Source organism: Leucoraja erinacea, chromosome 37 (genome assembly GCF_028641065.1).
Source record: "Leucoraja erinacea ecotype New England chromosome 37, Leri_hhj_1, whole genome shotgun sequence".
NCBI classification, from domain to species: Eukaryota; Metazoa; Chordata; class Chondrichthyes; order Rajiformes; family Rajidae; genus Leucoraja; species Leucoraja erinaceus.
In genome coordinates this window covers 2,734,407-2,761,621 of record NC_073413.1, presented here as the reverse complement: position 1 = coordinate 2,761,621, position 27,215 = coordinate 2,734,407, and the positions used below count along the sequence as shown (strand labels likewise).

General features: G+C 45.0%; 1 protein-coding gene across 4 annotated transcripts in view; it reads left to right on the top strand.

The window, feature by feature from the left end:
• Positions 1–27,215, top strand: part of txn2 (thioredoxin 2) — a 49,035-nt gene that overhangs the window by 11,339 nt on the left and 10,481 nt on the right. For all 4 annotated transcript variants that reach the window (XM_055663066.1, XM_055663067.1, XM_055663068.1 and 1 more), the window contains exons 2-3: positions 3,096–3,373; positions 25,453–25,576. In XM_055663066.1, the coding sequence (XP_055519041.1) occupies positions 3,096–3,373; positions 25,453–25,576 (402 nt within the window). The remainder of the gene's footprint in view (positions 1–3,095; positions 3,374–25,452; positions 25,577–27,215) is intronic.

The window sequence follows — 27,215 nt, the reverse complement described above, 5'->3', positions numbered from 1 at the left end:
TGATCTACCTCATCAGTCCCATTATCCCACAACTTATTGTCACATGCCCAACTGCACTCATTTGCCACTTACATATATTAAGAGTATACATTTACAGTATACATTTAAACGATTGACACATCTTTGAGATGATGGAATGAAAGTCGAACACCTTTCAGGGATTTGTTCTTGGTCCTGAGCTATTTGCAATCCATATCGACGATTTGCCTAAGGATGTCAAAATTCCAGCGATAGACACAAAACCCTGGTGTAACTCCCTGGGTCGGGCAGCATCTCCAGAGAAAAGGAATAGTTGACGTTTCGGGTCGGGACCCTTCAGACTGCGAGTCAGGGGAGAGGGAAACTAGAGGTATGAAAAGGTACAGAACAAATCATACAATTTCCAAGGTAGATAAAAATGCTGGAGAAACTCGGTGGGTGAGACAGTTTCTATGGAGCGAAGGAAATAGGCAACGTTTCGGGTCGAGACCCTTCTCCATGTCAACTTTCCACGTTTGCTGATGACACATCTAGTCAAGATTGTGAGAAACTTGATTTTAAGAAGCTATGGACAAGCTGATCCCGTGGGCAAGAAGGTGCCACATGGAATGTTGTATGAAAATCTGAAATTATCTACCTTGTTACACAAAACAGATAAGTGGAATAGCTTTGAAATGGTATTGGATTGCGTAATGTGTATGGGACTGAAGTCCACATTCAGGTTGAGCAGGTGATCAGCAAGGCAAATGTTATGTTAACATATGCTAGAGGATTTTTGGTACAAGATTACACAATTATACCTGGCCCTGATGATTTTTCACCAGGAGTTATTCACTTTGTCCCCTTGCCTAAAGAGGATGTGCTAGCCATAGAGGGAGTGCAATGAGGATTCAGTAGTATAATTCCATGGATGTCAGTTTTGCTGTGTGAGGAGAGATTCCATAGACTAGGCTTGAATTATTTTAGATTTAGTGGAATGAGAGAAGATCCGACTGAAAATTTGCATCTGGCCTTGAGGAGTGAGTGCAGTAAGTATGTTTTTCCTTAGCCAAGGAGCATAGAACCAGGGGTTACAATTTCAAATACAATGTAGGCCATTTAGGACTGAGGCGAGGGGAAATGTCTTCTTGAAGAGCATGATAAATCTTTGCATTCCCCACTCTGCAATTGTGCATGGCTTTGAAGGCTCAAATATTTAGAGATACAGTGTGGAAACAGGCCTTTCGGCCCACCGAGTCATAAGGGATAGGAGTAAAATTATGCCATTCGGCCCATCGAGTCTACTGCCATTCAATCATGGCTGATCTGTCTCTCCCTCCTGGCCTTTCCCCATAACCTCTGACACCTGTACTAATCAAGAATCTATCTATCTCTGCCTTATCAATATCCACAAACTTGGCCTCCCCAGCCTTCTGTGGCAAAGAATTTCACAGATTCACCTCCCTTTGACTAAAGAGATTCCTCCTCATCTCCTTCCCAAAAGAATGTCCTTTCATTCTGAGGCTATGACCTCTAGACCTAGACTTCCACACTAGTGGAAACATCCTCTCCACATCCACTCTATCCAAGCCTTTTACTATTCTGTATGTTTCAATGAGGCCCTCATTCTTCTAAACTCGAGTGAGTACAGGCCCAGGTCTGGATCTCATTCCCGCCCTGGTAGATATCAGTGATATGGGAACCACAAGGAACTGCAAATGCTGGAATCTTGAGTAAAACACCCAAGAGCTGGAGGAACTCAATGGGTCGGACAGAAATTTGTGGAGAGAAATTTCGGGGCGGCACCCATCTTCAGGCTGACCTTAAACAATATCGGTCGTATGATGGGAGTGATCTGAATGGCTCTGGTTGTACTTTCTTCCTACCTCTTTAGCAATGCAATAGCTCAATGATACTTAATTGTCACCTGTATCTAGGTACAGTGAAATGCTTTGTTGCGCATACAACCAGTAAAGTCCTGTAACAGACCTCACCTAGGCAGTACACAAGTGGCGCCATGTTTTGCCGTCGACAAAGTTGCAAAAGTTCACCAGATGGTCCTATTTCTCCCCCTCTCAGCATTAACTTTTGTCCGGAACAGCTTCACAAATGACCTTAAAAATACGAGTAGAATATTCATCTTGCAAACCATATAACAATTACAGCACGGAAACAGGCCATCTCGGCCCTACAAGTCCGTGCCGAACAACTTTTTTTCCCCTTAGTCCCACCTGCCTGCACTCATACCATAACCCTCCATTCCCTTCTCATCCATATGCCTATCCAATTTATTTTTAAATGATACCAATGAACCTGCCTCCACCACTTCCACTGGAAGCTCATTCCACACCCCTACCACTCTCTGAGTAAAGACGTTCCCCCTCATATTACTCCTAAACTTCTGTCCCTTAATTCTGAAGTCATGTCCTCTTGTTTGAACATTTTATTTTCATTTTGATCACAGTTAAGCCTGATGATTTTGTGTTTCCATGTGAGCCCAGGATGCGACCATGAGGCTGTTATTGGTTCTTCTTTCTCAACTGACTCTTAAACCTCAGCTAAGTGAGTGCGGAGCTCAGTAGGAGATTTTCTTGGTCTGCCCATGCAGCACAACCAACATGTAACACCAACCATGATCGATCATATTATTCGATACACCTCAAGAGGCTAAAGCTTGCCGACTAGTGAAAGGCCTGGATAGAGTGGTTGCGTTTTCACAAGTGGGAGAGAGCAGGACCTTGGAATAAAAGGGACGTACCTTTAGAAAGGAGATGAGGAGGAATTTCTTTCATCGGAGGGTGGTGACTCCATGGAATTCGTTGTCACGATCATTGTGGCCAAGGGGGCCAAGTCATTGGGTATTTTTAAAGCAGAGATTGGCAAGTTCTTGGTTAGCAAAGGTGTCAAAGGCAGGAGAATGGGATTGGGAATGAAGTTAGATCAGCCAGGATTGAAAGGAGGACTAGATGTGATGGGTTGAATGGCCTGATTCTGCTCCTATGATTTAGGAACTTATACATGACCTTCTGGTCCTGTATTTATAAATGAGGTGAGTTGGTTGCACATTGTTAATTGAAGGCTGTTGCTTTAATGTATTTGCCTTTGCACTTCATAAAGCGAGTGGTTTGCATTTGCAGATGGCACATAGGCATTTGCTGAGAAGGCTGCTATCAGTGACCCTTCGGCAGGCCACCTGGCCACTGCGGTCTCCATCCTCGGCACACCTTCCAGCCTTGACCTCCCTTTGCTGGCATGGCACCGAGCCTCCCTTTCACAACCGAGCCAGCCTTGCCACCGCCAGAAGATTTTGTACAAAGCCTAGTTGTGATGTTTCCTTCAACGTACAGAGCCCAGCAGACTTCACTGACCGAGTTATCAACAGTGCCAAACCAGTCGTGGTGAATTTCCATGCAAGGTGAGTTAATGCTGTTGGTTTCATTCTTTGTTGGAACCGTCTCCAACTGTTATAATAATTATTTTACCTTTATACGATGGAACGAACTTGACGACAAACATTGAAATTCTTTGCAGCCAGATTCTGTTTTGCTTTTTTTCCTAATTTAGGGAGGTTTTTTTTTCTTTTCTTTTTTCTTCTTTTTATCTTTTTGTTTTTATATATACAAGTTCTCTTTTAAACACTTAACTATATTTACATAGAGACCGGGAGGTCTATATTCAATGTGTACTTTGACACTGGACTCGTATTTGGGTTATACCTGTTATTAAAGTAACCCTGATCCCTATGTATCAATGTCATTGTTGTGTTTATCATTATTTTATTGTTGTTTTGTTTTTGTTTTGGGGGAAAAAATAAAAAAAAAGATTTTAAAAGAAAGAAAGGATTTCTCACAGCCACAGCCTTGCTCTAAGCCAAACTCATTTGCATTTGGATCAGGGTTAGTGCTCGGACTAGGAAGGAACTGCAGATGCTGGTTTACGCCCATGATAGACACAGAATGCTGGAGTAACTCAGCGGGACAGGCAGCATCTCTGGAGAAAAGGAATGTGTGATGTTTCGGGTCGAGAGCCTTCTTCAGATTAGAGTCGGGGGGGGGAAAGGGACTTTGCTCCAGTCTGTAGAAGGGTCTCGACCCGAAACGTCACCCATTCCTTCTCTCCAGAGATGCTGCCTGTCCCACTGAGTTACTCCAGCTTTTTGTGTCGATCTTAGGATTAGTGTTCTATTGCATTGTTCTCTTTAAAATACAGTGACTCTTTTAATGCAGAACACATATCAATCCTGAGGCTTCTTAGCCACTTGCTGGGAGAACATTCCAAAACAAAAACTTGGACGTCAGGATGGGACACATTGATGCCTTATGTAGTGACATGCCAGAAATGGTATTTTCCATCTTTTGAATAGTTTTCTTTTACTTTCCAGTGGTCTTGCGCAACATCACATGTTGTTGCAATTACTGGGTGATACTGGGAATGGGTTTTTGTTCTCTGCTTAAGATAACTGGTGCCAGATGAAATGGCAACAGGATCAAATTCATCAGATGCTTGCCCCCTTTGTTAAAGATGTGGGAGGAGTAATACATGGGCCAATGTTCCCATTTCTAATGTAAGGGAGAGGAATGGATAAACTGAATGCTAGGGATGGATAGAGTTTGAATCTTTCCCTGGTATAGTTCTTGTAGATTGTCACTGCACCCCATTAGAGGCCTTGACATTATTTCTGAACTTTGATGCCCTGAACTAGATGTGTTATTTTTGCAGAGGCTAAACCAGTGATCCAAAAATCCCAATGTTGTTGGCAGGCGGTTTCATCTATGTACGTGCACTCATTCCAAGTCCGAAAGAAGCCTTTTAGCTCAATTGATCCGTGCTACGATTTTGTCGTACAGCATGGAAACGGACCCTTCAGCTCAACACCTCTATGACCAAGATACCCTATTAGCCCACTGTCTCCACTTCGTCCCACCCCCCCCCTCCCCCCAACCCCCACTTCAGTCTGAAGGGTCTCGACCCGAAACGTCACCTATTTCCTTTGCTCCATAGATGCCGCATCACCCGCTGAGTTTCTCCAGCATTTTTGTCTACCCCCATCTAAGCTTGTCTCTTTGCCTCCATTTTGTTCATATCCCTCTGAACCTTTCCTATCCATGTACTAGTTGATGTGTTTTTTTAAATGTTGTTATTGTACCAGCCTCAACTACTGCCTCTGGCAGCTTGTTCCACATACCCACCGATCACTAAATCATCCATTCCTTCTCACTCCAGCCTACATTTTCTATCTTTCTCTACTGGGTGTGGACTTGACAGGTTTCCATATTTAAATGCCTTCTCCTGGTTAGGTTAAAGTAATAGAGTCCAATATTTACCATTGATGATGGAGCCAGAGCTGAGCATCTGAGGCTGCATTTGCCCTCTCACGTAGTCGGGTAATATCCAGTGGAAAGGAAGAGTGGGCAAATTCTGACAAGTATCCCTCGTTCAACATCACTTCAGCAGATAAAGTGCCTGCGGGACAGGCAGCATCTTTGGAGAGAAGGAATGGGTGACGTTTTGTGTCGAGACCCTTCTTCATAGTGCTGTTTGTAGGACCTTGTTGCCCCCAATTTGACTGTGCTTGACACAAAGGGTACTTTGGTTAAGAATGCGGTGCAGCGGTAGAGTTGCTGCTTTACAGCGCCGGAGACCCGGGTTCGATCCTGACTACGGTGGCTGTCTGTACAGAGTTTGTGTGTTCTTTCTCCGGGATCGCTGATTTGCTACCACACTCCGAAGACGTGCAGGTTCGGAGGTTCATTGGCTTGGTATAATTGTAAATTGTACCCGAGTATGTGTGTGATAGCGTTGGTGTGCGGGGATTGATGCGGGGATAGGTGCGGACTCGTTGGGCCGAAGGGCCTGTTTCCGCGCTGCATCTCTAAACTAAACTAAATGTCTGTTTTTCCATTTCCCATGCAGTCACTTTGAGACTGCCAGGCAAGTGCATGCTTGTGACTTGAAGGAATTTTTCCCGCGGACAATTAGTTCTGGAACTAGGCAAATAACTTGTCTGAACTCATTTGGCTTCTTGTGGTGCAGAGAAAAGGAAACAAACTTTGGCCACCCGAGTTAGAATAGGAGCCCTTATCCTTTATTAAAAGGTAGCACCCTCTGCTATTTCCTGGATTCACATCATTGTTCTCACATTAAAAGTGATATTGAGGAGTGGAGAATGTGTGACAGACTTAAGGGCGTGTCCCACATTCACGACCAAATTCACAACCTTTTTTACTCGTGGACATTTTTAATCAGGCTAGAAAAAAACGCCGCGACCTACTTGATGCCACGCGTACCTACGACTAGCATCACGGCCTGCCTATCACCTCGTGACGACCATGCTGCGAGTACGAGTCAAGGGCAAACTTGGCAGAGGTCGTGAAAGTGGAACAGGCCCTTTAGAAACATCAAGATAGATACAAGATACAATTTATTTGTCGTTTGGACCTCAAGGTCAACCCCCCCCCCCGGATGTCAAAGTCAAAGCCCCCGGCTGGCGATGGCGATTGTCCCGCGGCCATTAAAGCCACGCCGGGTGATGCAAGGTCGCACACCGGGTCTTGTTGTTAGAGCCCCCAGCGTGCGCTCGCAGAGTCCCGCGGCCATTCCAAGCCGCGCGGGGCGGTGCTGCAAGGCCCCGCTCCCGGAGCTCTTTGACCCCGCAACTCGGGCGGGAGAAGTCGCCGTTGCAGGAGCCCTGAAAAGCGGTCTCCCTCCAGGGACCCGTGGGCTCCCGGTGCCGCCGTCCGCCAGACCCGCAGTTGCAGTCTCCGAATCTCCGGAGGTCGGGCCGCAGCAGCAGCAGCGCTCCACCACCGCTCCACCCGCTCTGGACTCGGCCAGCTCCGCGACGGTGAGGTGAGTAGTCGGCACCAGAGCCCCCGGTCTTCTCCGTTGGAGGCCGCTCCACGTTGCAGCCCCAACGACAACGGAGACCCGACAAAGAAAAGGTCGGGTCTCCCGTGCAGGGAGAGATTTAAAAGTTACCCCACCCCCACTCCCCCCCACACACATACCCCAACAAAAAATAACAAAAACTACATTAAAACATAGACAAAAAAATAATAAAAACGCAGACGGGCTGCAGAGGCCGCTGCTGACGAGAGTCGCGCTGCCTACCAACCGGGTAGAAGCACTGGGGCTGGAGAGGAGCAGTGGTTTGGTAAAACTAATTACTACTCTTGGCATGCCACCCATTGGTGTCATTCACTTCTTCCCATATTCTGTCCCATACACCGTTCTGTGGTCTTACCCTCCACCCTGCCCCCACATCCTTCACTCTGATGGAGAGCATGCCTTGCCTTGTCCCTTAGCCGATTAAATCCATGTCCACGCACGGATAAAGACAAGTTATCTGTTGACAGTGGACGAAGCAGGACCCAGCTTTTGCACACACAAACACCACCTTCCTCTCTTCCCTTGCATTGCAAAGAAACATTCTGACACGTGCTTCCTTCAAGCCCTTGCATCTGTTTGAATGAACCATAACATCAGCGAAGAGTGCCCACACGTTGTACAGGTTTTTAAAGCTCGAGTCCTGACTCTACAACCCGTCCACTTACACCCCTTGGACCTGTTATTGACCTTCACTTCGGGCTCCAAGAAAGAATGAAGTGCGGTTTTCTTGTTGTAATGAGCAGTGTAGGTCCAACGAGTTTGAAATGGACACTGCGCAAACACTGTGTTTGTAGTCGAGCCCTGCTTCCTGCAGATGATTTATGAGGTAAAGTGAATGCGACCATGAAGCTTCTCCCCTTAATTAGGAACATGTGTAATAATATGAGAGGGACATTTGCTTTGAATGTACTGATATTAAAACTGAACAGCGATAAGAGAAGGTAGATTAAAACTCAGCGGATACGGCACCATCTATGGAGCGAAGGAAATGGGCAACGTTGTGATTTGAAACCCTTCTTCAGACTGGGTTAGGATGTGGTCGTAGAGTTGGAGGGAAGGGGGAATCACAGAGGGGGGGGGCAGTGAGAGAGGAGGTTGTTAAACTGTCTTCGGAGGAAGGAGGACAACTTCTTCAAAGTAGGCACACCTTGAGGAGATTTCGCAGTGGAGTAGACAAAATGTTTAAGAAGGAACTGCAGATGCTGGAAAATTGAAGGTGGACAAAAACGCTGGAGAAACACAGCGGGTGAGGCAGCATTTATGAAGCGAACGAAATAGGCAACATTTCGGGTCAAAACCCTTCTTCAGAATGTAAAATGCTCTGCCAAGGACAAGAAGGCTATGCAGAGAGTAGTGCGTTCGGCCGAACGCACTATGGGAACTTCACTCACCCCCCTGCAGGAACTATACAACAGGAGGTGCAACTCCAGAGCAAATAAAATCATGAGAGACCTCTTCCACCCCTGCAACGGACTGTTCCAGCCGCTACGGTCAGGCAAACGCCTCCGTTGCCATGCAGTGAGAACGGAGAGGTTGAGAAGGAGTTTCTTCCCAGAGGCAATTCGGACTGTAAACGCCTTTCTCACCAGGGACTAACTCTACAGAACGTTTTTCCTTCTATTATTTATTATGTAAAAGAATATGTGTGTTATGATTGTGTTTATAATTTGTTTGGTTGTTTTGTTGTTTGTCTTTTGCACAAAAGTCCGCGAGCATTGCCACTTTCATTTCACTGCACATCTCGTATGTGTATGTGACAAATAAACTTGACTTGACTTGACTTGACTTGAAAAAAAAAGAGAATTTACATTTATATAAAGCATCTTTCAAACCTTGGGATACTCAAAATGACATGACCAGTGAAATGTTTTTTTTGAAGTATTATATTAACCAGGGGTTGGTGTAGACAAGGTAACTTCCAAGTATTGAACAGATAATTGTGTATAGACACAAAAAGCTAGAGTAACTCAGCGGGCCAGACTGAAGAAGGGTCTCAACCCGAAACATCACCCATTCCTTCTCTCCAGAGATGCTGCCGGTCCCGCTGAGTCACCCAAGCTTTTTGTGTCTTTATCTTCGGTTTAAACAGCGTCTGCAGTTCCTTCGTACAGATGATTGTGCATGTAGTGATTGCTCGGGAATGAGATGGGCCTGTGTGCCAAGGATAAGACTTGTGCTCTGTTAAGTAGTACAGGGGTTGTTTGTTTAGTTTGGAGATGCAGCAGGGAAACAGGCCCTTCGGCCCACTGAGTCCACACCGACCAGCGATCCCAACACACTAACACTATCCCACACATACTAGGGGAAATTTACATTTATACCAAACCAATTGACCCACAAACCTGTACGTCTTTGGAGTGTGGAAGGAAGATCTCGGAGAAAACGCTAGCAAGGTCACGGGGGTAATGTACAGACAAGCACCCGTAGTCAGGATCGAACCGGGGTCTCTCGCGATGCAAGGCAGTAGCTGTGCCACACGTGGGTTTATGCCCACTTGAGGAGGAGAATTGTTTAACATCTCCCGTAAAAGAAGGCACCTCTAAACTCAGCGATTCCTTCACCAGTCCCAGATTATGAGTTCAAATGTCTGGAGTAGACGTGCCACAGGCTTCAGACATGACGGGAATGTTCAACCCCTCGAGCCACAAACGCAGCAATTATAGATTAGGCGGTAGAGTTGCTGCCTCACAGCGAATGCAGCGCCGGAGACCCGGGTTCGATCCTGACTACGGGTGCTGTCTGTATGGAGTTTGTACGTTCTCCCCGTGACCTGCGTGGGGTTTTCTCCGGCTTCCTCCCACACTCCAAAGACGTACAGATTTGTGGTCGAATTGGCTTGGCAAGTGTTAAAAACTGGCCCTAGTGGGTGTAGGATAGTGTTAATGTGCGGGGATCGCTGGGCGATGCGGACCCGGTGGGCTGAAGAGCCTGTTTCCATGCTATATCTCTAAACTAAACTAAACCCCAAGATCTTTGATAAAATCTGCCTTCAGGAATGTCGGCAACTATCCCTGCAAACAGTGGTTAACATGTTGATGTCGGAGGCTGGAATGTTCTGCCACTGCTGCTGTTCACGTCCATTCAAGCTGAATAGCCAGCTGTACCGAGGAAGCGGGCAATTTTCTGGCGCTATCGCAATATGTTTCACTCGACTAACTGAGCAGCGAGAGATTTTTTCCCCCGAGGGCATTTATAGGTGAAAGAGGCGGTATTTTGCATTGATAGATCAGATTTCAAGTGGTTCCTACATGTTTGTTTGTAAATTAAAAAACTATGCAGCCACATTGTTTAAGAGGAATAAACAGGAAGTTTGAAGAAAAGCAGAGGAAGTAGTGATTCTTTTTTTGTTGTGTGAAAATGTGAAGCAAATGGAAGCTGCCCCACCAGTAGGAACCAACTATTATAATAACTAATTATAATAATAATAATAATAAATAATAATAATAACTATTATTATATTTAGTTATTATATTTATTATTATATTTAGATTTTGCGGACCACCAAGGCAAATTCCTTGTATGTTAATACTTGGCCAATAAACTGGTATCTAGATAGAGTGGTAAAGTATAGTAAGGTAAGCCTGTAATAGACAATAGGTGCAGGAGTAGGCCATTTGGCCCTTCGAGCCAGCACCACCATTCAATGTGATCATGGCTGATCATCCCCAGTCAGGTCAGTACCCCGTTCCTGCCTTCTCCCCATATCCCCTGACCGCTATTTTTAAGAGCCCTATCTAGCTCTCTCTTGAAAGCATCCAGAGAACCTGCCTCCACCGCCCTCAGAGGCAGAGAATTCCACAGTTCTTCATAGGAAGGAACTTCAGATGCTGGTTTAAACCGAAGATAGACACAAAAAAGTTGGAGTAACTCAGCGGGACAGGCAGCGTCTCTGGATAGAAGGAATGGGTGACGCCCCGGGTCTAGTCCCGCTGAGTTACTCCAACTTTTTGTGTCCATCTTCCTTGGTAGGGATGTTGAATATAATAATCAGGAAGTCATGATCTAGCTCCATAAGACTTTGGTTGGGCTGCATTTGGAGTATTGTGTGCAGTTCCTTGTTGTCCCATTACAGGAAGGATGTGGAGGCTTTGGGGAGCGTGCAGAAGAGCTTTTCCACAATGCTGCCGGGGGGGGGAGAGACAATGGGGGCCCAGCGTGGGGGAGACCATCCTGAAGAACAATGGGGAACTGGCGTGAGGGACGGTGGGAGAACAAAGGGGGACCTGGTGAGGGTTGGGGGGGGTTAGAATCCTAGCTTGGAATCCTCTGCCCAGGGGATAAGTCTGTGTTTGTTTGTTCATGCGTTCCGGTGAAGCCGCTGTGTACACGGCAGCCAGACAACAGTCGCTTGTCTTTTTCATTTTGTTTTCACTTTTAATTTCAAGCTTGTTTGTTTTTTTGTACTTTGAGTGTTGTGACTGTCGGCAGGCCAATTTCTCTCCGGGGATGAGTAAAGTTTTGATCTTATCTCCAGTAGTCAGAACTTTTTTTTTTTTTTCCCCCCCCCAGAGGGCAGTCACTGTGGCGCAGCGGTAGAGTTGCTGCCTTACAGCAAAATGCCGCGCCAGAGACCCGGGTTCGATCCCGACCACGGGCGCTGTCTGTACGGAGCTTGTACGTTCTCCTCTGCGTTGGTTTTCTCAGAGATCTTCGGTTGCCTCCCACGTTCCAAAGACTTAAACCCCTGTCCCACGGTACGAGTTAATTCCAAGAGCTCTCCAAGTTTGCCCTGATTTGAACTCAGAGATTTACGGTAATGGCCACTCGTCGGTACTCGGGCTTTCGTGGACAGTCTTCCCGTGCTTACCTGCCGTTAACGAGTCTTCCCGAGTACCTGCCGTTAGCGTTACGAGCCGCTAAGAGACGTCCCCGAGCTCCGACGTACCCGCTACGTTCATTCTCTGTGCTTACCTCGGGTTTGATTTTTTTTTTAATCGGGAGAGCTCTTGGAATGAACTCGTACCGTGGGACAGGGCTCTGACAGGTTTGTACATTAATTGGCTTGATAAATGTAAAAATTGTCCAGTATAAAATTGTCCAACTTCCAGTATGGAAGTTCCTAGTGGGTGTAGGATGGTGTTAATGTGCGGGGATCGCTGGTCGATGCGGACCTGGTGGACTCTTCGGAAGGTCCAAGGAAGTGGCAAAACACAACATAACATAAATGGACCAGAGGGTATAGCTTCCTGCTGAGAGAGGCTGGGTTTAAACGAGATGTACAGGGCAGATTTCCTTGCACAGAGGGTAGTGAGTGCCTGCAACACGCAAAGTAACTGGGGTGGTGGTGGAGGCAGAGATGTTTGCGTCATTGAAGAAGCTTTAAGATCGGTACGGATACACAGGAAATGGAGGGACGTAGCAGGCCGATAGGATTAGTTTATCTTTGCACCATGTGTGGCACAGACATTGTTAGCCGAAGGACCTGTTCCGGTAGTGTTCTAGTATTATTAATAAAATGGGATTTATTAATAATCTCACAGTAAGGGATCCCCTAGGGAAGAACATGGATAGAATTTCAAACTCGGTCAAGTATGGAAAAGCACGCCAAGGCTCGCATCCAAAAACTGCAACTCTATTGGTACACCCTGGAAATGGATTAAAAGGCAGAATGGTTGATCAGCATACTCTAACACTTGCTGAATTTTATCAATCACCTTCAGAAAGGTATATTCTAGTAACAGAGCAACTAATACCCCTGTCCCACTTAGGAACCTGAACGGAAACCTCTGGAGACTTTGCGCCCCACCCAAGGTTTCCGTGCGGTTCCCGGAGGTTGCAGGTGGTTGCCGGAGGTTGCAGGTAGTGGAAGCAGGTAGGGAGACTGACAGAAACCTCCGGGAACCGCATGGAAACCTTGGGCACAAATTGCTGGCGGTGACGTTTTGGGTCGGGACCCTTCTTCAGACTCCATATTCTCCAGAGCAGCTGAGTTACTCCAGTGCTTTTTGGGCAAACCAGCATCTTCAGTTCCTTGTTTCAACATATTAAACTAGAAGGATTCACTTTGAATGAATGAATAAGTTCATTGGCCAAGTTTTCACATGCAATGAATTTGCCTTGGTGCCTTTCTAAGGCTAATTAAGAAAGTTAGGATGGTATAAAATTGAAAAAGGTGTAAAATGCTGCAAATATTAGTTGCAGACCAATGATTAAGATTTTTTTTAGAAAATGTCAAAAGGATTACTAAAAATAAATAACAAAAAAATACATGAAATAAATTAGGGAATAATAATACAAAATAGATTCTACAGATAGGCAAAAATAGTAGCTAAAGTAAAGGTTGGCCCCTTACAGGATGAGACCTGGAAAACAATAATGGGAATGGAGAAAGTGTAGAGATTCTAAATAATTATTTTCAAGTCAAGAGAGTTTATTGTCATGTGTCCCATATAGGACAATGAGATTCTGGCTTTGCTTCAGTGCAACAGAATATAGTAGGCATGATTACAGAACAGATCAGTGTGTCCATATACCATTATATACATATACACACACACACATGAATAAATAAACAGATAAAGTACAGATAATGGTCTATTAATGTTCACAGTTTTGTTTGAGTTGAGTTTAATAGCCTGATGGCTGTGGGGAAGTAGCTATTCCTGAACCTGGTCTTTGCAGTCCTCGGGCTCCTGTACCTTCTACCTGAAGGCAGCGGGGAGATGAGTGTGTTGCCAGGATGGTGTGGGTCCTTGATGATGCTGCCAGCCTTTTTGAGGCAGCGACTGCGATAGATCCCCTCGATGGTAGGGAGCTCAGAGCCGATGATGGACTGGGCAGTGTTTACTACTTTTTGTAGTCTTTTTCGCTCCTGGGCGCTCAAGTTGCCGAACCAAGCCACGATGCAACCGGTCAGCATGCTCTCTACAGTGCACCTGTAGAAGTTAGAGAGAGTCCTCCTTGACAAACCGACTCTCTGTAATCTTCTCAGGAAGTAGAGGAGCTGATGTGCTCTTTTTATAATTGCATCGGTGTTCTCCAACCAGGAGAGAACACTGCTTTGTAGCAGATGTTGAAGGATCCAGGTATAAAGGCCTATGAAGGGGTGAACCATTAATCTACCATTTGGAGGAAATGTTATAAGGCAAATCTCAAGTTACAAAGGGTCAAGAGATGATTTCTGAGGATGTTGCCAGCACTCGACCTACGGGTAGAGATTGAGCAGGCTGGGACTGTATTCCTTGGAGCGCAAGAGGATGATCTTTATAGAGATGTGCAAAATCATGAGAGGTGTAGACACACAGATTCTCATGCCCAGGGTAGGAGAATCAAGAAACAGAGGGCATAGGTTTAAGGTGAGGAGAGAAAGATTTAATAGAAACCTGAGGGATAACACTTGTTACACAAAGGGTGGTGGGTGTATGGAACAAACTGCTGGAGGAGGTAGTTGAGATGGGTGTTATCGCAACGTTCAAGAGACATTTAGACACATGCATGGATAGGACAGGTTTAGAGGGATATAGGAAACACTAGTGTAGTTAGCACATGTCGGCCAGTGTGGGCAAGTTAGGCCGAGGAGCTTGTTTCCACTCTGTATGGCTCTGCCCCGATGACGAATGGGGCTAAAGGCTGACAAGTCCCCTGGACTTGATGGCTGCACATCATGGGTGTAAAATTCTATCAAAATGCTCTGGGTTCTAGAGAGGACCCAGGGGATTTAAAAACTACAAATGTAATGCCTTTTCATGAAAGGAGGCCCGGTTGCCTAACATCTGCCATTGAGGAAATTGTTAATGGAAATGATTCTAAGAAGGTAATGGCAGGACATTTAGAAAATTGTCAAACTACATTCACTTTGCTGCATTGTATTATGAAATTGATATTGTGTTGGGCAAATTTACTAGTGTTCTTTGAGAATGTAGGGGAAGCCAGTAAATGCAGTGTATTTGGATTTCCCTCTGGTGCTCGATAACATGACGGAAAGATTACTGCACTGGGGCACCCGTGGTTGGGAGAATGCATTTCTGCACGTGTAACAGAGTGATGACAAATGAGACGTTCACGTATTTGAAATGCGACCAGATACTCGAGCTGACAAAACAATTGCAAAGGGTTTGTAGACAAAGATGCTGGAGAAACTCAGCGGGTGCGGCAGCATCTATGGAGCGAAGGAAATGGGTAAAGTTTCGGGCCGAAACCCTTCTTCAAACAAAACCCTTCTCCAGCTTCACAAGCAAAGGGTTTGTGCTTCCCTGCGTCACTATGCTGTTTGTATCAATTATAGGGCCTGTCCCACTTAGCAAACCTGAACGGAAACCTCTGGAGACTTCTTGGGCACCTCTTGGGCGCCCCGCCCTAGGTTTCCATGCGGTTCCCGGAGGTTTTTGTCAGTCTCCCTACCTGCTTCCACTAACTGCAACCACCTGCAACCTCCGGGAACCGCACGGAAACCTTGGGTGGGGCGCAGAGTCTCCAGAGGTTTCCGTTCAGGTTTCCTAAGTGGGACAGGGGCATTATGCAACTTTTTCGGCGACTGCCGGCACCCCGTCATAGGCCGTTGAATGTTGAAAATCCAGCGGCGACCAGAACAAGGTACGACTCTTTGGGCGACTACTCACGGCCATACAGGCTTCACCCCGCGACATGTCACCAGGGTGTCGCCTGTATGGTCGTGACTAGTCTCCTAGTCACCCAAAGAGTCGTGGCGTCTTTCCGGTCGCCGCTGAATTTTCAACACGTTGAAAATGTTCGGCGACCAATAGCGGGTGGCAGCAATCGCCAAAAAAGTCACGCAAGTGGGACAGGCCCTTAAAGCTCAGCAATTGGACTCATTCCTCCAACAGTTTAAATATGTGGCTCTGATATTTTTTCAAAATTGATCAAAATAAAACTGGTACCAAAACCAGAATGGATTATCTTCGGAATATCGGAAGGTAACCCTGAATTAAACGTGTTTCAGAAGAATTTATTTAATTACGGGCTAATAATGGGGAAAAAAGCTTATACTTAAATTCTGGAAAAATGCGCTGACACCAACAATAAAAATGTGGATATCAAATATGTTTGAAACATTACATCTGGAAGAGATGAGATTCCTCCTAGCAGGTAAAGCAGACCAATTCCAAAAGACGTGGTCTATGTTTCTGGACCTATTACAAGTATGAGGTGCAATAGTAATTAAAAAAAAAACAAATATATAAATAAATGGTATCAGGACCTGGTAACGGGAGGTAAAATAACAAAAACAGACTTGGTTGGTAGTCCCCTTTCTGCGGAGTTTAATGTTATAATAGAGCGATTGTTTCTATTTTCTCTTTCTTTCTTTTCTAGGGTCTATTTTCTCACTTTACTTCCTTCTCTAACTTCTTTCCTAAGGGGCTTTCTTTTCCCAACACTCTTGCACTTCACGACTCTCGCGCACTTTCTTTACTTTCCTTACTTCTACCTTTTTCTTAAAGCTCAAAACAAATGAAGCGGTACAAAAAATGTATTAAGATATATGTGTTGTGTAGGATTGTAATTTACCGTACTTCTAATAAAAATATATTTTTTTAAATAAATAAATAAATAAATATGTGGCTCTGGGGCGCCGGCTTCACTTGAATTGTGATCTTGCAAAGATGAAGGCCCAATCTTGCAGACGATAAATGGTCTGAAGCCCAGCATTCCTATCTTGATAGATATCAGGCTGTAATTTGAAGCAGAGGGGGCAGTTCTCTCCAGTATTTATCCTTCAATGAATCTAAAAGCTGATTATTATGGCCCTGCTGTTTGAGGAAAGTCGTGCTCGATTAATTGCTTCCTGGATTTCCAGCAATATGCGGTTCAAAACTATATTGATAATAGCTATTTACGATGTTCTGATATATCATAAATATAATTTATTTTTCCTGGTTTACCGTACGGTTTTGATTTTAGACCAGTGGAGCTGCCACCTCTCAGCGTCAGGCACCCAGGTTTGACCCTTACCTCAGATGCTGTTTGTGTGGAGTTCATAGATTCTCCTTGTGACTGTGTGGGTTTCCTCTGTGTGATCTGGTTTTTGCCCCCACATCACAAGGATGTGCGGGTTTGTAGGTTAATCGGGCCTCTGTAACATTGCTCCTAATGTGTTGGGATGAGAAAGTAGGATAACCTAGAACTGGTGTGAAAAGGTTATCGATGGCTAGCATGCTCTCGGTGGGCAGAAGCCCCTATTTTCATGCTGTATTTCTAACCTAAACTAAGTACACTGCCGCAGCCAGACCCACCAGCAGGCCTGGAACCACCCTGAAGGCCCGGCTTGCAGCCACGGACTAGGGATCCAGTCTGGAAACCCGCCCGGAAGCCCAGGCTCCTCCATCCAAAGTGGAAGAGGTCGGATGGAGGAGGTGCACTGCCTCGTCGGTGGAGTGGGGCCTACAACAGCATGGGGCTCGGAAGGACCGGACCAGACGCCGCTCCAAGATGCCGAGCGCATGGACCTTCTGCAGTTGTACAGGGCTCTGGTAAGACCACATCTGGAGTATTGTGTCCAGTTTTGGTCTCCGAATTTGAGGAAGGACATCCTTGTGATTGAGGCAGTGCAGTGTAGATTCACGAGATTGATCCCTGGGATGGCGGGATTGTCATTTGAGGAAAGATTGAAAAGACTAGGCTTGTATTTATTGGAGTTTAGAAGGATGAGGGGGTATCTTATAGAAACATATCAAATTATAAAAGGACTGGACAAGCTAGATGCAGGAAAAAAATTTTCCCAATGTTGGGCGAGTCCAGAACCAGGGGCCACAGTCATAGAATAAAGGGGAAGCCATTTAAGACCGAGGTGAGAAAAACTTTTTCACCCAGAGAGTTGTGAATTTGTGGAATTCCCTGCCACAGAGGGCAGTGGAGGCCAAATCACTGGATGGATTTAAGAGAGAGTTAGATAGAGCCCTAGGGGCTAGTTGGAATCGAGGGATATGGGGAGAAGGCAGGCACGGGTTATTGATTGGGGACGATCAGCTATGATCACAATGAATGGCGATGCTCAAAGGGCCGAATGGCCTCCTCCGGCACCTATTTTCTATGTTTCTATGTTCAGACGCAGCCTGCAGCGGCACAGAGCGACAGTGGAGGGCTGGAGGACACCAACGGTCAAACTTGGCTAGGCCAACCCTGCAATGCCGCCAGGATAACTGGCCTTTGTGGCCTGCACTTAAAACAACTGCGACTTGAAAATGGTGCCAAATTTGGCGACTGTTTATTCTGACTCTGTACTGCTTCTCTATACTTGTACTGTATCTGAGATGCTTATCTAGAATGTACCCAAGTGCTTATGTATGGTGATACTTGTACTGAACTGTATACAACAATGAAGTTCACCGTACCTGGAAACACGTGACAAATAAAGTACCATTGAACCATTATGACGATTAATTAGTATGTTCAAACACTTTCATATGGATAAGTATTAAACCCATCTCAGAGCATTTCCCAAATAGAAACATAGAAAATAGGTGCAGGAGTAGGCCATTCGGCCTTATGATGTAATGATTTAATATATTAAAACACACAGCTCTGCTGTAAATTTGAATTGTGACAAACTAGTTTTGTTCAGAAGATACCAATTTTTGAGGTGATAATCCGATATATAAAACATGACTGTGCAAGAAGGTCTTTGAATATTGTCCAAATAATTGCAGGTTTAATGTCTGGTTTGACCTGATATTGCAGTGACCCTGTTAAAATTGCGTCTTGGCATTTAAATTGGGAAGTAGGGGGGAAAAAATGGCATGTGTAGTTCAACGATTTCTTGCTGCAAGCATGTGTGAGTTTGAGAGTTTGAGATGTTCTATTTTGAGTTTACTTACTTACTGCCTATTATGCCTCCTGGCATGTAGGTCAGCAACAAAAAGTCCTCCACTCAGTAGCGTTGATTCCTTCAGTTGCTGTTTCCGTAACATATTTGTTTTACGAGACGGGGTTGTTAGCCTTGTGCTCAACCTCCAACCTGGAGGACCAGTGGATTGCTCTTTGTCTCGCCTCTACCCTTCCACCTGTCCAGCATGGGAGACCCTAACAGGAGAGGAATCTCCCGCTGGCATAGCTCTAGGGGTCACTGAGACACACAAGCTCCCCGACCACGACAAGGTTGCAATCCAACCTGGACCGATTTTGAGTTTAAATAGATAAAAACATTCCCTTCAGCTCTGTATCCTTTAAAGAACCCAGCAGACTGTGGCTAAACTGTACAACTATCTGTCTCGCTGCTCCACAACGATCTGCAAAAGACTACTATCTGTTTACAGAATACAGGCTTAAAGGGCGCTGGGTACCTTGAGCCTGTTCTGGTGTTTGCTATAGATCAAGGTCGATCTGGTTTTGCAGTACTGTGGTTCTGTAATCCTTATACTCTTGCTTAACAGGCTATCAATTTCATGTTTGAAAATTCCAATTACTACTGACCTTGAAGCAGAACATTTTTGAGAGTTCCAGATTTTGATTACTCAGTCAGGAAGTACGTGTGGCCCAGCTCCGTCATTGTTATGCCTCCTTGTTCCACACTCCTTGGCTAGGAAACTTTGTTTCTCTGCATCCAACTTGTTTAAAAACCCAGTAATCTTCTGCCAAAGGCTCGGTTTAAATACTCACTCTTTTTTTACATGTAAGGGAGTAAGAGAAATGAATTGGCTCAAAAAATCCTTGTTACAGGAAAGAAAATCTGTGCTGTCTGACGCAGCTACTGGGAATGTTTGAGAGGAAGGCAGCGGAGGTCTGAACTAACACCAGCAAAAAGTGGCATCACCATTTTGTGATTAGACATTCCCGAACTGCTTGGCTGCATCTTGTATCATTGTCTAGACTTTAAATTGACTTTGGGATTATCACCCATGGTACATCTTGTCAGATTAAGAGTTATTTTTATATCCAAAGGGGCGACACAGTGGTAGAAGTACTACTTTACAGCGCCGGAAACACTGGTTCGATCCTGACCAAAGATCCTATAGCGGGATCCTGACCACGGGTGTTGTCTGTAGGGAGTTTGTATGTTTTCACTGTGACTTGCATAAGTTTTTGCTGGGAGCTCTGCTTTCCTCCCACACTCCAAAGATGTACAGCTTTGTAGGCTAATTGGCTTCTGTAAATTTTAAATTAGTGTGTCGTGTGTGTGTGTGTGTGTGTCATTGTGTGTGTGTGTCAATTTGTGTGTGTGTGTGTGTGTCATTTTGTGTGTGTGTGTGTCATTTGTGTGTGTGTGTGTGTGTGTCATTGTGTGTGTTTGTGTGTGTGTGTGTTCAATGTGTGTGTGTCATTTTGTGTGTGTGTGTCATTTTGTGTGTGTGTGTTTGTGTGTGTGTGTGTCATTTTTGTGTGTGTGTGTCATTTTGTGTGTGTGTGTGTCTGTTGTGTGTGTGTGTGTGTGAGTGTGTGTGTGTGTGTGTCTTTTTGTGTGTGTGTGTGTCTTTGTTTGTGTGTGTGTGTGTCATTTTGTGTGTGTGTGTGTTTTTTGTGTGTGTGTGTCATTTGTGTGTGTGTGTGTCATTTTGTGTGTGTGTGTGTCTTGTTTGTGTGTGAGTCTTTGTGTGCATGTGTCTGTGCGTGTATATATCATTGCGATTGAGTGTGTATGTCATTGCGTATATGTGTGTGTCATTTTGTATGCGTGTGTCATTTGTGTGTGCGTGTGTGTGTGTCATTTTGTGTGTGTGTGTGTCATTTCGTGTGTGTGTGTCATTTCGTGTGTGTGTGTGTGTCATTTCGTGTGTGTGTGTCATTTCGTGTGTGTGTTTCAGTTCGTGTGTGTGTGTATGAGTGTCATTGTGTGTGCGTGTGTGTGTGTTTGTCATTGTGCAAGTGTACGGGGCAGACTCGGTGGGCTGTATCTCTAAACTAAACTCAAATTAATCTTATAGTCTGTTGAACAGTGACCTAAATAGGCATTTTACTTCATATTTTCTGGACTATTTTACCTTTAGCTTCTTCCCATATGTTTGTATTTTGGTTGTTTAATAAAAAAAATTGTCTTTACTCATTACGTAGGATTTGACCATGCATGCCAGCATAGATCAAGAGCTCCTGATACTGTAGGAGATGTGTTCCTGCAATTATTTCACTACCATTTAGTGAAGTGGAATTGCCAGAACTGTCTAGACAGTAATGTGTAGGATATTTTAGATCTAGTGGTTCAAATGTCAATTGATCTAATTTTATATGACTTCCTTATCTACAACAAATGTTACTTCATAAATTTGGAATAAGGCTAATAAGAAGGTATGCGTGCTCGTGGCATTTTATTTAAGTGACGTATTTATTTTTCATTTTTATGGTGAAAGTAGACTGCAGCTCATCAAGGGCGCGGTGACTATCCAGAGGTTACAGGCTCAGTCCATCGCAAGGTTAAAACAGCCTCTGCATGAATAAACGCTGCTGGAAGAACGACAAACTATTTCCATACACTTGAGTGGCTGGTGAGGGGAAGGAGGTGAATAGTCCACATGTTCCCGACTTTTGGATTGTTTTCCATTGGGGGAAGTTATCACTGATGTGAACTATCATAACTCCCATGGTCAAATAGCCTACTGCCACTTAGCTTCTTAGACACCTACAGCAAAGATGGCTAATTGCATTAGGTAACAAGACTTGGTGAGACCACACCTGGAGTATTGTGTGCAGTTTTGGTCTCCTAATTTTGAGGAAGGACATTCTTGCTATTGAGGGAGTGCAGCGTAGGTTTACACGGTTAAATCCCGGGTTGGCGGGACTGTCTTATGCTGGGAGAATGGAGCGGCTGGGCTTGTATACTCTGTGGAGTTTAGAAGGATGAGAGGGATTTTTTATTGAAACATATAAGATTATTAAGGGTTTGAGCACGCTAGAGGCAGGAAACATGTTCCCGATGTTGGGGCAGTCCAGAACCAGGGGCCACAGTTTAAGAATAAGGGGGTAAGCCATTTAGAACGGAGATGAGGAAACACTTTTTCACACATGAGTTGTGAGTCTGTGGAATTCTTTGCCGTGGAGGCCGGTTCGCTAGATACTTTCAATAGAGAGCTAGAAAGGCCTCTTAAAGATAGCGGAGTCGGGGGATATGGGGTGAAGGCAGGAACAGGGTACGTTTCAGGATGAGACCCAACTTCAGACTGGAGTTTGAAGAAAGGTCTCGACCCGAAATGTCACCTTCCCACCTCTCCAGAGATGCTGCCTGTCCCACTGAGCTACTCCAGCATTTTGTGTCTATCTTCAAAGAATTCCACAGATTCACAACTCATGTGTGAAAAAGTGTTTCCTCATCTCCGTTCTAAATGGCTTACCCCTTATTCTTAAACTGTGGCCCCTGGTTCTGGACTCCCCCAACATCGGGAACATGTTTCCTGCCTCTAGTGTTCCAGCCGCTACGGTCAGGCAAACGCCTCCGTTGCCATGCAGTGAGAACGGAGAGGTTGAGAAGGAGTTTCTTCCCAGAGGCAATTCGGACTGTAAACGCCTTTCTCACCAGGGACTAACTGTACAGAACGTTTTTTTCCTTCTATTATTTATTATGTAAAATAATATGTGTGTTATGATTGTGTTTATAATTTGTTTGGTGTTTTGTTGTTCCGCGAGCATTGCCACTTTCATTTCACTGCACATCTCGTATGTGTATGTGACAAATAAACTTGACTTGACTTGACTTGATTCAAACCAGCATCTGCAGTTTTTTTCCTACTTGCTTTTAAAAGTCATAGCTGAATCTGCTTTTGCCATCTTTTTCAGAATTGCCTTTGTCATATTTAGTGTTGGCATTACTGCCCGACATGCTAAACTGGATAGACCTGTATGTGTGATGTACATAGGTGTTGGGAGTAAAATGGTTCTTTGCGTAGTATTCGATCCCTCCCAAGTTTGGCTTGAATTGGTGCCTCTTGGATGTGGCTTGTGTGCTAGTCCCAACCCCAACTCTGTCGCTGGTGTTAATTTTCCATTCCCACAAGGCGACTGTTCTTCTACCTGTTAACAAAATTTCCCCAGAGATCAGCTCGGCAGAAGTACTAAAAGAGTACTGTATGTCCGGAGGGAGGGTGGGTGTGTAATGAAGCAACTTGCTGCAATTTAATGAAAGGTGGGGCATTGTGCACTTGGTGCTAAAAATAGGAAATGCAATTGGTCCCAACAAGTAATTAGGTGCAGCTGCAAAGATCAGACCGAGACTAAAGTTCATTGACATCACTTCATTGTAAGATGACAGCTGCCAAATGAAACACAATCTAGGGTGTGTGAATTATAAAGTACAAATCAGATCGAACACTAATACCAAGCCATAGGTGCGGCTGTAATGTTTGGAGAGTGTCCAGAGATGTTGGTTGGTGTGAGTAGTAGGTTGGTGGAGAGAAGTCTGACGAGCTGCACGAGATTTGTTGGCTGCTGCGGTGAATAAGAGCTTGAGGGGTCGGGTCTGATTCAAATTTGATTCTGGGTGTGAAAAATTCTCATTGCAGTTAGTTGGGCAAATGCACGGCCTCTGGGGTAGTTCTCGGCTTTAACCTTCTCCACCTTTCTCACTGTGTCAATTATCGAGCAGAAAAAGTCTCCGATTTGACCCCTTAATTGGGTTCACGTTAACCAATCTTAGCATCATGGCGCAGCAGTAGAACTGCATCCTTATGCCCCTGTCCCACTTAGGAAACCTGAACGGAAACCTCTGGAGACTTTGCGCCCCGCCCAAGGTTTCCGTGCGGTTCCCGGAGGTTTTTGTCAGTCTCCCCACCTGCAACCTCCGGGAACCGCATGGAAAGTCTCCAGAGGTTTCCGTTCAGGTTTCCTTAGTGGGACGGGGGCATTTCAGCATGTTCGATCCTGACTATGGATGCTGCCTCAATGGAGTTTGAACGTTCTCCCTGTGACCATGTGGGGTTTCTCCGGATCCTCTGGTTTCCTCCCACATTCCAAAGACGTACAGGTTTTGTAGGTTAATTGGCTTCTGTAAATTGTCCCTAGTGTGTAGGATGAAACTTAGTGTGTGGCTGATCACTGGTCCGAAGGGCTTGTTTTCATGCTATAACGAAAACGTCTTGCACTCATCTGTCTTCCTCTGGATTGTTTGCGAGGTTGAATTGTTGCTGACTCTAGTATTAAAAGGAAGAAATCAGTAGTTGTCCATAATTTTGATCACTGTGTTAAAATCTACTTGAATGTGTCTGAATGATGAATGAGGACAATATCAAGTTTTGTGTGTGGGGGGGGGGGGGGGGGGGGGGGGGGAGGTTGGGGGGGGGGGGGGGGGGGTGGGGGGGGGTGGGGGGAGAGAAGCCTGCAAGGGAGGGGAGATCAGGTGGTTCCCAAGGGAGGTTTGGGGGGGGGAGGCTGGGGGGGGGGGGGAGGTAGGATCGAGGTTTAATTTTCCTGTGAAGCCTGCAATCCCCCCCCCCCCCCCCCTTAGGATCGTTTAATTTTTCTGACCCCACTGACATTATTAGGGGGGAAAAAAAGTACTTCAATGTTATAATACCTTCCATAAAAATATCAGTCTCTATTAATTGCACATATATTCTCTTTTATTCTATTCCACAAACATCAAAAATATTTTGTGGGTTCAATAAAACAACCATTTATAATCATACATTAAAAATATATTTCAACTACATAGATTGAAATTTATTAGAACTGAAATATAGGAGGTAGCTCTGTGGTCCCCTTCATTGAGCCGGTGGCCCCCTAAATCCCAAAATGTTTCTGTGTCCCCGCTGAAATTTGCCGTGGTCCCAGGTTGGGAATCACTGAACTAGATGGTCAACACTGGAAGAAATGAGACTCCACCTAATAGACAAACAAGACCAATTCTTAACGAGTTGGTCTCCATTTATTGATTTTTTGGATTCATGTGGTGCAACAGTATCGGAAAAATTAAAAGTTTCAGGTATGGGTGAAAGATGATCAAGAATATAAAAAAAAGCATCACCTTGTGGCGAATGGATAATCTCCCTCCTGCTTCACTTTCCTACTTATTTATTTTCTTTACTAGCTCTTTTTCTCTTTTTTCCTTTTTTTTTCTCTTCATACACACTAGTCTTTCCTCTATTCTTTACTATCTATTTCTTATCTCTCTCTTAAATATAATTTTTTTATTTTTTTTATTTTTTTAAATGGAAGTTGTACAGAGAATGTATTATGTTAACATAATTTTGGGGACCTGTAAAAAGGTGCCCACTGTATTTTAGATTAGACTTTATTAATCCCCTTATTCAGGGGAAATTCAGATGTCCTTGCAGCACACTAATAAAAATACAACATAGTATTCATGAAGAAATTCAACACCAAACATAAAACATCCCCCCACAGTGATTCCCACTGTGGGGGAAGGCACAAAGTCCAGTCCCCATCCTCTTGTCCACCCAAAGTCGGGCCTATTGAGGCCTCCACAGTCGCCGCCACGGCGCCCGATGTTCTCACCGGGTGATGGTACTCCGGCGTCGGGAGAACCCCCAGCGGCTTGAGGTGCCAGGAACGGCCGCCTTCCCACCTAATTGTACTTCTAATAAATAAAATTTAAAAAAAAATTAAATTAAAAAAACACGTTGAGTATTGTCTCCAGGGAAGAGTTGTTTGAGATACTGTGCATCCGTTGGCAAAATGGCCTTCCAAATGTTACTGAGTTCTTGATACAAACACTTCTGACTCGTGTTGTGATTGTCCTTATATTAACACACCCTGCTTCTTTCCGCTCTACAGTTGGTGCGGCCCCTGTCGTATGCTCAGTCCGAGGCTCGAGAAAATCGTGGCAAACCAGGAAGGGAAAGTCATTATGGCCAAAGTGGACATAGACGACCAGACAGACCTCGCCATGAAATACAAGGTATGGCCACAGGAGTTAATCACCGCTGGGTCACGGGGATTATTTGTAAAACCCATTTTAAATCTCCTTCTTCTTCTTTCGTGTGGCGTGCACAGCCTAAAGTTGTTGGACACCTTATTCTATTTGATCTTCCGTTTGTGCACGTCGAATTGATTGCATTAGTCAAACCAGGGCAGGCCAGGTGAAGGTTGCAATCTTCCACCCCGTTAATTCTTCTTGATTTAAAGTTTCAAAACTATCCTGAAATTTTAAACATAAGAACAGGCACGTTTATAGGATTTGATCTTCCTCTTGTTGCCCAGGCTCATTGGTGTGGATTGGCTGCCTCTCCTACGAATAAATAGTGCACACTCCCGTTCCCTCTCCTTTGCACAACATGATTGAAACACGCAGTGCTTGCTATTCCCATCTCCTTTAGTTTAGTGATACCACACGGAAGGAAGCAGGCCCATCGTCCCACCGAGTCCGTGGCGACCAGTGATCCCCGCACACTTGCCCTGTCCGGCACACACTAGGGACAATTTAGAAACATAGAAATTAGGTGCAGGAGTAGGCCATTCGGCCCTTCGAGCCTGCACCACCATTCAATATGATCATGGCTGATCATCCAACTCAGTATCCCGTACCTGCCTTCTCTCCATACCCTCTGATCCCCTTAGCCACAAGGGCCACATCTAACTCCCTCTTAAATATAGCCAATGAACTGGCCTCGACTACCCTCTGTGGCAGAGAGTTCCAGAGATTCACCACTCTCTGTGTGAAAAAAGTTCTTCTCATCTCGGTTTAAAGGATTTCCCCCTTATCCTTAAGCTGTGACCCCTTGTCCTGGACTTCCCCAACATCGGGAGCAATCTTCCTGCATCTAGCCTGTCCAACCCCTTAAGAATTTTGTAAGTTTCTATAAGATCCCCTCTCAATCTCCTAAATTCTAGAGAGTATAAACCAAGTCTATCCAGTCTTTCTTCATAAGACAGTCCTGACATCCCAGGAATCAGTCTGGTGAACCTTCTCTGCACTCCCTCTATGGCAATAATGTGCTTCCTCAGATTTGGAGACCAAAACTGTACGCAATACTCCAGGTGTGGTCTAACCAAGACCCTGTGCAACTGCAGTAGAACCTCCCTGCTCCTATACTCAAATCCTTTTGCTATGAAAGCTAACATACCATTCGCTTTCTTCACTGCCTGCTACACCTGCATGCCTACTTTCAATGACTGGTGCACCATGACACCCAGGTCTCGCTGCATCTCCCCTTTTCCTAGTCGGCCACCATTTAGATAATAGTCTGCATTCCTGTTTTTGCCACCAAAATGGATAACCTCACATTTATCCACATTATACTGCATCTGCCAAACATTTGCCCACTCACACAGCCTATCCAAGTCACCTTGCAGTCTCCTAGCATCTTCCTCACAGCTAACACTGCCCCCCAGCTTAGTGTCATCCGCAAACTTGAAGATATTGCCTTCAATTCCCTCATCCAGATCATTAATATATATTGTAAATAGCTGGGGTGCCAGCACTGAGCCTTGCGGTGCCCCACTAGTCACTGCCTGCCATTGTGAAAAGGACCCGTTTACTCCTACTCTTTGCTTCCTGTTTGCCAGCCAGTTCTCTATCCACATCAATACTGAACCCC